The 14147-nt window shown below is 35.0% G+C and overlaps 1 protein-coding gene across 6 annotated transcripts in view; it reads left to right on the top strand.

Moving 5' to 3' along the window:
• ROCK2 (Rho associated coiled-coil containing protein kinase 2) overlaps window positions 1-13979 on the top strand; it is a 129822-nt gene extending 115843 nt beyond the window's left edge. For 3 of the 6 annotated variants that reach the window (XM_043917086.1, XM_043917085.1, XM_043917089.1), the window contains 4 exons: window positions 697-958; window positions 1044-1257; window positions 9261-9362; window positions 10613-13979. In XM_043917086.1, coding sequence (XP_043773021.1) covers window positions 697-958; window positions 1044-1257; window positions 9261-9348 — 564 coding nt within the window. In that variant the 3' untranslated portion in view covers window positions 9349-9362; window positions 10613-13979. Of the gene's footprint in view, window positions 1-696; window positions 959-1043; window positions 1258-4716; window positions 4780-9260; window positions 9363-10612 lie in introns of all 6 variants that reach the window. The other 3 variants (XR_006343392.1, XM_043917087.1, XM_043917088.1) reach the window with 3 other exon arrangements.
• Window positions 13980-14147: the final 168 nt, after the last annotated feature.

Genomic DNA, 14147 nt, shown 5'->3' with positions numbered 1-14147 from the left:
AGTTAAGAAAGTTGCCTGTGAAGTTCAATTTTGCACCCAAGAACCCTTTTACTTCCAATTTAAGGTGAAGCCAAATTCTTCCTTTTATTTCTTCCATTTTGAAATTAGTCACACCAACCATGAATCCCTTCTGGTAAAAGCGGTAGTGCTTGGTGTACTGTTGGGAAGCTGGCAGCTTATTTTCTGGGTACTTAGCAAGTTTGTTTGAAATATCTTATACATCCTTTCCTCTTTTCCTTTTTTCCTCAATTCTCCAAATACAAATCTTTTCAATTAAAACTGTATTTGCAGTTATCACTGAGTGGTCTGTTTTTGAGAATTATAGAGCCACAGTTCATCTCTTCAGGTGATTGTTTTGAAAATTCCCTCCAAGAAAAGCTTTCTAACAGTAATCAAGTGAAGATTTATCTTTGGCTAGCCTATTGTGAAAAATTTGCTGAAACATAGGAAGATAACAAGGAGAAAATTAGGAGGCATCATTTGAACAGAATTGATTCTTTTGAGATGTGAACCACATTGACTGGCCAGTGACTTTACTCATCTGAGCTCTTGATTACAACCTACTACCATTTGAACAACAAATGCATTTTTGTCTCATTGAATAGTTTAGACTAATTTTATTTATACTATAAGAATTATTACTACATTAAAATAGCTAATGTTTGAAGATACTCATTTTCTTTATGGTGTTTATAGATTCTGTATGCCAATGAAGGAGAAAGTAAGAAGGAACAAGAATTTCCAGTGGAGCCAGTGGGAGAAAAATCAAATTATATTTGCCACAAGGGACATGAATTTATTCCTACTCTCTATCATTTCCCAACCAACTGTGAGGCGTGTATGAAGCCATTGTGGCACATGTTTAAACCCCCTCCTGCTTTAGAGTGCCGTCGCTGTCACATTAAATGTCATAAAGATCACATGGACAAAAAGGAGGAAATCATAGCGCCTTGCAAAGGTAAATAATAAATCACTTGTTCAATTAATATTATTTATGTTCAGATCATTTTAAACATTAATTTTTCTCAAATATTTCTTTATAGTGTATTATGATATTTCATCTGCAAAGAATCTATTGTTATTAGCAAATTCTACAGAAGAGCAGCAAAAGTGGGTGAGTCGGTTAGTGAAAAAGATACCTAAAAAGCCTCCAGCTCCAGACCCTTTTGCACGGTCATCTCCTAGAACATCAATGAAAATACAACAAAACCAGTCTATTCGACGGCCAAGTCGACAGCTTGCCCCAAACAAACCAAGGTAATAAATTAAAATGTGGCAAAAATTAAAGCGTTAAAAAAATATTTTACTATTTGTGCTCAAATTACAAACTTTACTAATTACAGTTTTTCTTTGCTTCATATTTTCACAATATATGGAATACCAAAAGTTTGAAACTATTTCATTGCATATGTCTCATTCATTGGTTCAGCTGGATGTAATAAATTTACTTACTAAATCGCAAACATATATTACATTCAACCAAAAATATATAAAAGAATATATTTTGTCTCAATTTTGTCATGTGTATGTATATAGTCATAATATTTTATGATTTTATAAACACATTGACTTAATTTATTGTTTTATCAGATAGGATGCACACATAGACCTTTAACTGTCATCTATACACAATTTGTTTTTATTATTGCAAACCTCTTTAACCTCCTTTATATTAAATGACTTAGAGGGTAGGACTGAAATCTTAACTCTTAATTCAAGTAATAACTTGTCTCAGATTTAACAAGTAATATAGATCAGCTTTTAAAATGCAAATATTAACTAATGAATATAGTGGGCATTTCTTGTAGTTGGGGTGAAGTTGGGAATATGGAGTTAGGTTAGAGATAATTATTGCATAAAAGCATTTTGATGGAGCCATTTTCGTTTAGCTACATTATAGTAACTTTTGACACAAAATAATCATTTCTTGGTTACCAGCTAATACAGTATTTATAAATAAATACTGATCTTCATTGAAATGAACATGACGATTTGGTTAGCTATAGGATAAAGTATACACTTACATCATGGATCTGATTCCAGTTGTCCTTTTAAATACAGGACCTTCTGTATTTGAATAGTGATGTGCATTGGCTGTAATATCAGAAATACTTTCATTCTAGCCTAATATCGTATATGAAACTTTTCTTGAAGCTAATATCACAAGGAAATAATTTAGAATGGAAAAGGTAGATTGGTGTTTCATTTCAGTGAAAATGTTGAATTTTTGTGTGAGATATCAGTCAGTAAGTTCAGTCGCTCAGTCGTGTCCGACTCTTTGCGACCCCATGAACCACAGCACACCAGGCCTCCCTGTCCATCACCAACTCCCGGAGTTTACCCAAACTCATGTCCATTGAGTCGGTGATACCATCTAAACATCTCATCCTCTGTCGTTCCCTTCTCCTCCTGCCTTCAATCTTTCCCAGCATCAGGGTCTTTTCAAATGAGTCAGCTCTTTGCATCAGGTGGCCAAAATATTGGAGTTTCAGCTTCAACATCAGTCTTTCCAATGAACACCCAGGACTGATTTCCTTTATGGTGGACTGGTTGGATCTCCTTGCAGTCCAAGGAACTCTCAAGAGTCTTCTCCAGCGCCACAGTTCAAAAACATCAATTCTTCGGCGCTCAACTTTCTTTATAGTCCAACTCTCACATCCATACATGACCACTGGAAAAACCATAGCCTTGACTAGATGGACCTTTGTTGACAAAGTAATGCCTCTGCTTTTTATATGCTGTCTAGGTTGGTCATAACTTTCCTTCCAAGCAGTAAGTGTCTTTTAACTTCATGGCTGCAGTCACCATCTGCAGTGATTTTGGAGCCCAAAAAAATAAAGTCGGACACTATTTCCACTGTCTCCCCATCTATTTGCCATGAAGTGATGGGACCGGATGCCATGATCTTAGTTTTCTGAATGTTGAGCTTTAAGCCAACTTTTTCACTCTCTTCTTTCACTTTCATCAAAAGGCTCTTTAGTTCTTCTTCAGTTTCTGCCATAAGGGTAATGTCATCTGCATATCTGAGGTTATTGATATTTCTCCCGGCAATCTTGATCCCAGCTTGTGCTTCTTCCAGCCCAGAGTCTCTCATGATGTACTCTGCATATAAGTTAAATAAGCAGGGTGACAGTATACAGCCTTGATGCACTCCTTTTCCCATTTAGAACCAGTCTGTTGTTCCATGTCCAGTTCTAACTGTTGCTTCCTGATCTGCATACAGGTTTCTCAAGAGGCAGGTCAGGTGGTCTGGTATTCCCATCTCTTTCAGAATTTTCCACAGTTTATTGGTGATCCACACAGTCAAAAGCTTTGGCATGGTCAATAAAGCAGAAATAGATGTTTTTCTGGAACTCTCTTGCTTTTTCGATGATCCAGCGAATGTTGGCAGTTTGATCTCTGGTTCTGCCTTTTCTAAAACCAGCTTGAACATCTGGAAGTTCACGGTTCACATATTGCTACAGCCTGGCTTGGAGAATTTTGAGCACTACTTTACTAGCATGTGAAATGAGTGCAATTGTGTGGTAGTTTGAATGTTCTTTGGCATTGCCTTTCTTTGGGATTGGAATGAAAACTGACTTTTCCAGTTGTGGCCACTGCGGAGTTTTCCAAATTTGCTGACATACTGAGTGCAGCACTTTCAGAGCATCATCTTTTAGGATTTTAAATAGCTCAACTGGAATTCCATCACCTCCACTAGCTTTGTTCATAGTGATACTTCCTAAGGCCCACTTGACTTCACATTCCAGGATGTCTGGCTCTAGGTGAGTGATCACACCATCGTGATTATCTGGGTTGTGAAGATCTTTTTTGTATAGTTCTTCTGAGTATTCTTGCCACCTCTTCTTAATATCTTTTGCTTCTGTTAGGTCCATAGCATTTCTGTCCTTTATTGAGCCCATCTTTGCATGAAATGTTCCCTTGGTATTTCTAATTTTCTTGAAGAGATCTCTAGTCTTTCCTATTCTGTTGTTTTCCTCTATTTCTTTGCATTCATTGCTGAGGAAGGCTTTCTTATTTCTCCTTGTTATTCTTTGGAACTCTGCATTCAAATGGGTATATCTTTCCTTTTCTCTTTTGCTTTTCGCTTCTCTTCTTTTTGCAGCTATTTGTATGTGAAAAAAGATGTATGGTATGGTAAAGCTAAATATTGTAGAATTAGCTAAGTACTGTAGAATATGATAGTAATTGGCCTGAATAAACTCAAAGAATTCAGAGACACTGAAGATCATTCCATATACCTAGTGCAAAACATCTAAAAATTAAATTTCTATTATTGTAGAACCGTTAATGCATAAATACCAAGTTATTTTAATATCTTACATTATATAGTGCTTTATTCTTCTAGCATGCTTCCATATCCTATTCTCTCTTTTAACTTCCTATGTATTCTATCATTTGATCTTTAAAATACTTGTGGAGTAGAATAGGTGCTTTTTTTTTTTTCCAGACTCTAGGAAGGCAAACAATTTGGTTAGATTCAGGACTATAAGAACTCCAGTTTTTTTAGTATATTTTATTCTTTTTGCTATTTTACAAGTTAATGATTTCACTATATATGATAACACATAGTTTATGAAGCAGTTTTCAGACTGAGACGTTTCAATTACATAAATTTTCATGTTCACCGACTGATAATTTTCTTGCCTCCCCCACTACAGCATTACATTTCATTTGAAAGCACATTTACTTTTAATTTTTGTTACTTTTTTTTAGTTCTGGCCCTGCCCTTCGAATCATTCTTCATTGATTTTTTAAAAATACATTTGCATAGCAACAGTAAGTAATAGGGATTTCTTTTTCTCACAACTATGCATGTAGATAAAACTAATACCAAAACTGACTGTAAAATGTATAGGGATTTTTTTTTTTTTTTTGGCATTTTAAAATCTAGTATGCTCTTTGAAATTTTAAATGAAAAGATGGGCAGATTTAAAATATAATTTTGCTTCTTATGCCTCTGCAACATTATTTCCATTGCTTTTAACATATATATGCCTCCATTGCTTCATTAACTCATAAAATTGTATCTGTGTCTGTCCTTATGTGAATAACCCTGCATTTTGCATTCCATTTTGGGTGTCACATTTTAGGAGTGGCATACACAAATTGGAAGGTATACAGAAAGGAATTACTGAGGGAGTAATGTGTCATTTGATGGTGTTACACATGTAGCAAGTGGATGAACTGTAAGTCTTCTGAGGAGGTGATCTGAAAGGGTGGGAGATCATAAATAACAGTAAAGACTTAAAAGATTTTTCCTTGAAAGAACCAAGCAGAGAGGCACATTCTAAATTAGCAGGGAAAGCCATCAAGCAATCAGATGTGCAAAACTGAAAGAATTGGCTTGCTCTAGAATGGTGAGTGCCCTGTCGCCACAGGTGTGCACTTGGTTTAGATGATTGGCTGGCAGAACTGTGAGGAACAGTGCTCTTCCATCTGTCCTGTGTATGCAGTGTGACGTCGAGTAGCATGGCTCGAGAGGGGAGTCAAGCCTTGGACCAGATGATCTTTAATACCTGCTAATTTATAACGTATTCCTACAGACAAATGGGTAGAGCTTTAAAGCACTATCCAAGAAAACGTAGGAGCAGGATATCTGGTTTGTATTAACAGTGATTTAATATATAGCTCTTCATTTGTGCTCATTTAATATTAGTCTTAGCACTAGTCAGTCTAGCTTTAGTTGAACCAATTAACTCACCTGGTATCTTTCTTAAAATAAATATTTGGCTTCATTAGACATCATCACATATGTACATTCCTAAACACACTAAAACATAGCACCCATGAATATTCATCTAATCTTTTTTTTTTAACTTTACCTTTGTTAACAACTGCATCATTGCATTTTTTTCTTTTGGCTTCTGTCATGTTCTTGTTCTGAGTATTCTTTTACATCTCTTTGCAGCGCTTCCCTTTTTCTGTAGTTCTGAAGTGCTTGAAGTAATATGTGTTAGCTACTATTATTATATACAATGCCATTTCTGAGGGCATATTATATTATGCCAGGCTCTCGTCTGAGAACTTTAACTGTACTAACTTATTCAACCTTGTAACCACCGTGTGATTTAGCGGTTCTATTTTACAGATGAGGAGACTAAGACACCGAAACACTGTGTGCCCAGTGTCACTCAGCTCACGAGCAGCAGGGTCACGAGTTTAGATCCAGATAAGCTAGTTCCAGACCCTGCGTCCTCGGCTGTTTCACACTTCTCTGCCTCATGGCGATTCAAGGAGACTTGAATTAATTGGCAGTTTATAAAACATAATGTGTAGAATGCTATTCTAGAAGAAATTTATTTTTCTTTAATTTGAATTAAAATACTATGCTAGAAAAGTAAGAAATTTGTGACTAAAATGCTGACTTTTGATGAAGACAGTTTGGAGAGAGCCTCATTTGTTCCAGTGCAAGATACAAAATGTTGGTCCCTGCTGAGGGCTTTTCTCTTTAATTTTCTATGAAGATTTTTTTTTAAAGCCATGCAGAAAAATATAAAGCAGAAATGCAACAAATACTTCTTTTAAAAAATAAAGCATTACCAGTACAGTTAAAACTTAAGGGTAGGGGGAGCTAGTATTTTATCATTATTTCATCTTCATTCTTTTCCAGTTTTAAATATTAAAACATTAATAGACTAATTGGGAAAAGATAACAAAGTTATATACAACTTGACATATCAAAAATATATTCATAAATGAAGTAGAAGAAAATAGGGGAATGTATATCTGATCTTGGATTCGAGAGGACCTTCCTAAGAGTAAAAGCAAAGAAAGAAAAGAAAGTAAAAGATTGACTAACCAAAAATTAAAGCCTTGTAGATTTTAAAAATGCCACACATTTTACAACACACATGAGAAAGATGGGTTAGTGTCTTTATGCATGGAGTTCTTATATAAGTCATTTAGAAAAAGGAGATTGACTTTTCCCAATATAAAAATTAGGAACATGTAAGTATTACCATAAATATTAAAAGTTATCAACCTGATTATTAAGCAAAGAAATTCAAATTAAAACTATATTGTAAAACTGTCCTCACCTGCCAAAATGATAAAGATTAAGAAACTTAGTATTGGTAAGATGTAAAGAAACAGACCCACTTATATGCTGCCAGTAGAACTCAAAACTCAGTGCACCTCCTTCTGCAGCAGTCTTTGGTGGTAAGTTTCATAGGCCTGAGGTGTATAGCCATTGATCAGTTAACATGTTGTTTATTATGGAGGTATGAACAAGAGTTTTGGGAGAACAAAGGAAATCATGGAGAATTCTGCCATTAAAGCATCAAGAAAAGTCTCAGAAAAATGGAGGATTAGTAATTTACCAGGCAAAGAAATAAGAGAAAAGAAAGTTTTAGGCAAAATATTATATGCAGAGGCACTGGTTGTCAGGGTTACATGTGTGTTTGCAATGTTGTATGGGGTTACAGTGGGGAGTGGGTCAGAATAGAAAGCAGAAGAAGGTGACACTGGAGAGAAAGCTCTGGGCCAGATTGAAAAGGACTGAGTTCATCACTGTGCTAGGGTCGTCTTGATTTTGTTCTAATAGGAGGCTTTCAACAAGAGATTAGTATGTTTTGACTTAATGAGATCCTAAACTAAAATACTGACAGTAAAAATGGAGAGAAGAAATCAAGGTAAAGACAGATTTTTTAAGTTGAAATGACAACTAGATGACTGATTGGGAGCGGTTGAGGCAGAGGTTTTAAGGGACGTTTCATCATGCATTTCCCTGGGCTTCCCTACTGGCTCAGCTGGTAAAGAATCCGCCAGCAATGCTGGAGACCTGGGTTTGATCCCTGGGTTGGGAAGATCCCCTGGAGAAGGGAAAGGCTCCCCACTCCAGTATTCTGGCCTGGAGAATTCCATGGACTGTGTAGTCCATGGAGTCACAGAGAGTCGGACACGACTGAGTGACTTTTGCTTTCACTCATCATGTATTACACTGATAGCCTAGTGATGAGACTTTTAAAATCTGAAGATTATGACCTGGGCACACACTTCACACATTCTTCAGAGGTTTTGGAAGGATATGAGATGCATATTTTTCATAAAAGTATACTAAAACAGGGGCTTGGATGTGCAGGAAGAACTCCCTGCATATGCAAGAAGTCTCCCAAGTAGTAGAGTTGAAACCATAGCTATACATGTAAGGCTAAATAAATGAGTATATACTCAGCTGTGCTATGTTTTAAGGGAATAAATAATTATGTCTGAGTTTGTGTGCTTATATTTTGTATTTAGTGCATATTGAAGTAGAGTAATTTGAGTTGATTTGTTTACTTTTAAATTAGGGTAATAATCATCCATCAACCTACTCTGTCAGTGATTCTCAAAGTCAGCCAGCTGTATCAGAATTCATCTCAAAATTCATCTTAAAAATGCAAATACTTACCTACCCACTTTACCCCCAATTTAATTATATCAGAATCTCTTGAGATGAGGCCTCGGAATGTGCATTATATATAGCATTGAGTAAATCATATACACTAAAGTTTAAGAACCAATTGCATAGTGACCATAGCTGAGTTTTGGGGACCAGGTGAGTTCCTTGGCACAAATGTATTCATGGGTGTCACAGTTATAAACAATGAGGAAGTTACTTCTGTTTTTAAAAATAAAAATTATTGCAATGTTAGGTGATTGGGTTGAATTGGAAAGGGAAGATTGCATATACCCCTCTTCTAAGTCTTAATTTATTTGGACAAGATAAGTTGCTAATGCTGCTTATCTACCTTTGGTTTTTCCCCTATCTGTAGTTTTATGGAAGGCTTAACCTTTGGTGACCCATTGAACAAGTAGGGTCCTGCAGGAATTGAGAAAGCTACATTCTTAGAATTAATCGTCTTTCATACTAGGGTTTATGGTACAGCTCTGGGAAAATGTGAGCTGACAGTCTGGACACTTCTGTGAAGGGAACATTGACACATGTTGAGCTTTCATAATTCTTAAATGGGGCGTCAGGGTGGCTACATTTTTATGTCAGCCCAGTGGAAAGAAGATTGTGTCTTACCCCTGAATATTTTCTGTGTCCTCTGTTCTGTGATGGTTTGGAAGGCATACCTGGTCAACATGATTATGTGCATTTGCATATAAAGAGAAAGACTTCTCTGAGTGCTTCCATCTCAATTTTAATCATGTTGTTATCAGTGAAGGGAAAATTAAAATGTTTACAGCATAATGTGTGATTTTTCCATCATAAGATATTAAGCTGTTGTTTCTAAAGAGTGTTAGAGTATAAACTTGCAAACCTCCTATTGCAGATTGCTTGATTTGGCATTTAAAGACTGGGATTGGTCATTTGATGATGTTGATGGTGATGATGATGATGACGATGTTTTTGATTTCTGAAGAAGTTAAATGGGGTAAATCAAAAAATGAGAAATGAGTTGTTTTAGTTTTTCCAAGTAGTGCATGTGGTTTGCACTTTGGGTTTTCATTCTTTTTTTACCAGTTTGAAATTTTATTGAGTTGTTTTTGATAGTATATATTTGAAAAGTAGCCTTCAGACAAATTTCTAACTGAAATTTCCATGTTAAGTATGAAAGCAAAATGCTATGTTCAGATTCCTTATTGGCTATGTATTTTCAATACAGTTGGAATTTTAATTTTTTATCTTAGGAATGAAACATGTAGAAATAACAAATGGAGCTAATTCTGATACTTTCTGTTCATTCCAAAGAAGTCATACGCAGAGAAGTAAAATTTACAGTGTTTTCAAGTTCTTACAGCTGTATTAGTTTGTGAACATAGCATGGGATTCCTTCTCCCTCCATCCCTCTTCTTCCCCCCCTCTTTCGCTTTTTCTAACTTGCAAGAATTGAAACCATAAAAACTTTGATAAATGCTGTGAACTAGCTGTTTCTGATTTTGCTTTTTTTTTGTGATATGAAATGTTTACTTTTTGAAAATTTAATGTTACTTTTGCTGAAGAATGCTAATGGTATGCTGTGAAAGCTCTTGTGCTTTTAGAAAATGTCATTTGGTTAATAGAGGCTAACAGAGATTTGAATGAAAACTGAACCTCATGAGTTATATCTTATATATGGAATGAATGTAAAAGAAATAATGTCTATCTTAACCTAAATAACATGTTGCAGAGTACATACTTAAATCACACATTATTTGGATCTGTTTATAACCAGGATTTACAGGGTATTTTTTACATATATTTACTACAACAATGTGTTTGTTCCCATTTCGTAGATTTTTAAAATGTGACATAGGGTGAAACAGCCACGTAGAGCCTGGTCCTTCAGTCCACTCTTCTTTCACCCACACGAGGAAGCTAACAGTTAAACCTCAAATCAAACAGGTTCACTTGAGTTATTCATTGACATACCATCTCACCCTAATAGCCAGTTAACCATATTAAAACTTGTGTGTCATGTTTGTGGCCAATAGGAGAAAATATGAGGAAGAATATAATTGCATGTACCTTGAAATAAGAAAAGTAAGACAGTAAATATGCTATATGCATGATTTAGGTGTTAAAAGTATAGTAGTTGGAAGACTGTAGAGTTTGATGTAAATGGAATGCCTTTTCAAAGAACTGATCACAATCTCTTAAATTACTTCACTGTATCAACTGACTTTATTTTCCTTTTCTTTCCAGCTAACTGCCTTCTGTGAATGCAGTCATTATTCAAGGTGATCATATTCTTCCAGTTGAAACAAGACTGAAATATGATGGCCCGAAATTTATTAAAAAGTTATATTTTCCTGAGAGACTAATACACATATATATATATTCCCTCTATTCCTGCAATATAAATTCTAAATCTTCGATAGGTTTTCTGGGCTCCTTTGGAGCAACAAGTTGAACCAACAGTGATTGGTTAATAGAATAAGAATATCATGTGCAACTCTTTCAGACTTGTTCCATAAAGCTCTCCTAGCATCATTCACACTACATTGCATAAAGAATTTAGAAGAGTTACAGAAATCATCTTTTCTGCTTCAACAGAGAGATTTCACCAGCACATTTGCCAGAAGAATCTGGGAATGGATTCCACTACAGTGATAGAGACTGTGTCTTTAAGAAGTGACCATTGTATTGTGTGTGTGAACACACACACACATACATACACACACACACAAATAGTACTGTAATACTGCAAGAGGGTTTTTTAACTTCCCACTTTATTTTTTTATAAACATTAATCAGATATCATTACTTACTGCAGTTGCAACTATGCACTTGTATAAAGCCATAATGTTGGAGTTTATATCACTCATTGTGTGTACCTGCTGGAAGCTGCATGTTCATGTTTAAGCAATTATTGCAACAAGAAGTTTGAAGTTAATTATATCAGTTTCTTAATGCTTTGTAATAGGCAACTTTACCCAGTTTGAATGCCTTAATTTAATTTTTTTTTCAAGATATCCACCCTTTCCTGTATTTAAAACAACAACAAAAAAAAGTATTTACCAGCTCTTAGGATGCAAATTTGCTTTGCAGAAGAAAATTAGTGCACTATTTTTACACATAGTAGTTATCATTGTCGGCCTATTTTGATTGTATAACAGAATTTTGTTTAAGTATTGGTGATAGAAACAGTAATGAGTAGTATTGGAACTAATATATCTTTTATGTATATCTATTACTTATCCGACCCCTTTTACAGACCTCAGTGTTAGTGTGTGACTATGAAACATTTTCTTTGCTTTTAATTTGCTGGCTACCCTAGGTGTGTTTTTATTTCTGATAAAGACATTTGTGACTTTTTACATTTTCACACTCAAGATTCAAAAAATTATCTCAAATACAAAGAAAACTAAGACATACTGTAGATATATTTTAAGTATTTAAGTGTGATCCCGTAAACACATGACTGTGTATGGCAGCATTTCATTATTGTGGCTGGGAAGCAGTGGCCTCAAAGGCACTTAATTTTTATTTTTTTAAATGCTATTCAAGTTACATACAGTTTATGCAGGACTATTCCTGCTTTATTTCTCATTATCCCAGAAAAGTATGTGTTTTATACTGCTACAGTATACATCAGTGATAAGAATCAAGTAAAGAAAAATTCTGTGATCGTCTCTCCGCCTCTCTGTGTATATACATGTACATAGAGTTTGGCATGATACTGAGATACATCATCCAATATTTCTATGAAGGAAGTAGACATTTTTCATTGATTCCTTCTGGGGTCAGTGTTGAGGTGTTTAAAGAGTTAGATCCCCAATTATAGATACTATTGTGGAAATTGAAGAGTGGCCTTTGGCTGCTGATGTACTGAAACTGAATCTTGTTATTACATTATCCAGGCTGCACTCTTCCATGCTGTCTGTGCTAAAACTAGATATGCATGCCATTTCCCTTGCAGGTATGTTCTGGTTCGGGGGCACAGCTCTTTTTTTTTAAGTAAGATTAAAAATGAAAAATATATAAAATTTATATAGAATAAATATTTCCATTCATTAGACTTGTTAAAAGGAGACTGAATTAATATTTTATATAGAGATTTTGTTACACTATGGGAGGTTCTATCATATTATTCTGAATTGGAGAGTATATATATATATATTTTTAATAAACTTTATTAAGGTGAAATAATTTGAAGTTTACACATGAGTAATTGAAATATTTGAGTAAAAATGGCAAAAGTTTAAATTTTGAATGCTGTATATATATTAGAGAATATGGAGAATCATGGTGTGATGCAACTATACAAGGAAAATTAATGTGAAGTTTTTTGGGGGGCAAAGAGATCCTAAGGGGCAAAAAAAAAAATCTCTCCATGAAGATTCTTCACATTATATGGTTTGACATAAGGATTTATAGGTCATTTGTCCAGCCAATGGAAATGTGCTTAATAAAAAATTCTGACCTTGGGTAAGAATTTGCTTTATACCCTGTTGCTGGTTTCATGTACATACATGAGTGCATGCCCCCATCCAAATGTTTTCTTCCCAACACTCATTAAATGTGACATTGACTTGGTCTAACAACCTGCTTTTGTGCCAGCTTCTTTTTCTTGAGGCTCCAAAACCTCCAAGATAAAGTTAAGACCAAAAGTTACTTGTTTCCTCACACCTGATTTCTCCTAGAGCCACAAATACCTCCTTTTGAGAACTAAGAAGTAGTGAATACTGGGATTTTCTTAGTTGGGTTGTTTTTTGTTTTTGTTTTTGTTTTTTTACTTTTGTGGGAATACTGAGGCAAAGCAGAAGGAAAACAGGTGCCAGGGTTACTCTGAGGATGACTGTCTAGTGCATGTTGAAAGTATTAATAAAAAAGAAATGCTATCTAGAAGCAAACTTAAAAAAAAATAACAAGTTTAAAATGCTCTGAAGCTAACTAAAGGACAAGTATACCAATAAATCTAAAATAAAGGTGAGTGTTTTTAAGATTAACCTGTGCTAGAGTTAGACGATTCTGGCTGTGAATGCTCTCCTTTATCCCAGTTTATCTGTATATCCTCAAGAAAAAATACTCTAGGTTGCCAAACCACAATTTGAGAAGTTATGCTGCTGCTGTTAATCTATTACAGGATTTGGGTGGTAAAATAGAGAAACTGGACACTATATTACCTTAGGGAAACATGCTTTAAATAACATGTTTTAAAAATCCACTGAGAACAAGTCACTTCTGAGTTTCTTGATCTCTGTTGACACTGCTACTGACTCACCTCTCCTCCCCTGGAATAAGACGTCAGTTTCCCTATATTGTGAAGATACCATGGTTGGTTTGTAAAGCACTTTGAAGAATAAGCACTGTCTGACAGTGCTAGATATTATGTTTGGGGGTTCTCTCCTTGATTCCCTTCCCCATAATAATGAGTTTTGTTTGGGGTTGTAGTAAATTATGAATTGCATGGTTTAGATAATCATAAATATTTGACAGCTGTCCCCTTGAACAAAAATCATGGTGCCCCCCAATTTTTTTTAAATTTTGTTGCATCTTTGTAGTAATGTAATTGTATTTTATGCCTGCTTTTTATATTAAAAATTAAATAAAAGAAATTAAGACATAAGCATTTTCCTACTTTTCCTGTGAAATACTCTTGCAACCTTCTAAAATTTACCCCCCAAAATTACTTTCCCTAAAAAATGGGTATAGCAAAGAAATCTTATTGAGGTTACACACTTGGGGATCTTCAGCCCTATTGCTTAATCCGTGGAGAAATACAAAATCAAATTTC

Source organism: Cervus elaphus, chromosome 11 (assembly GCF_910594005.1).
Source record: "Cervus elaphus chromosome 11, mCerEla1.1, whole genome shotgun sequence".
Lineage (NCBI taxonomy): Eukaryota > Metazoa > Chordata > Mammalia > Artiodactyla > Cervidae > Cervus > Cervus elaphus.
The sequence above is the reverse complement of the archived record's forward strand: the minus strand, read 5'-3'. Positions and strand labels throughout refer to the sequence as shown.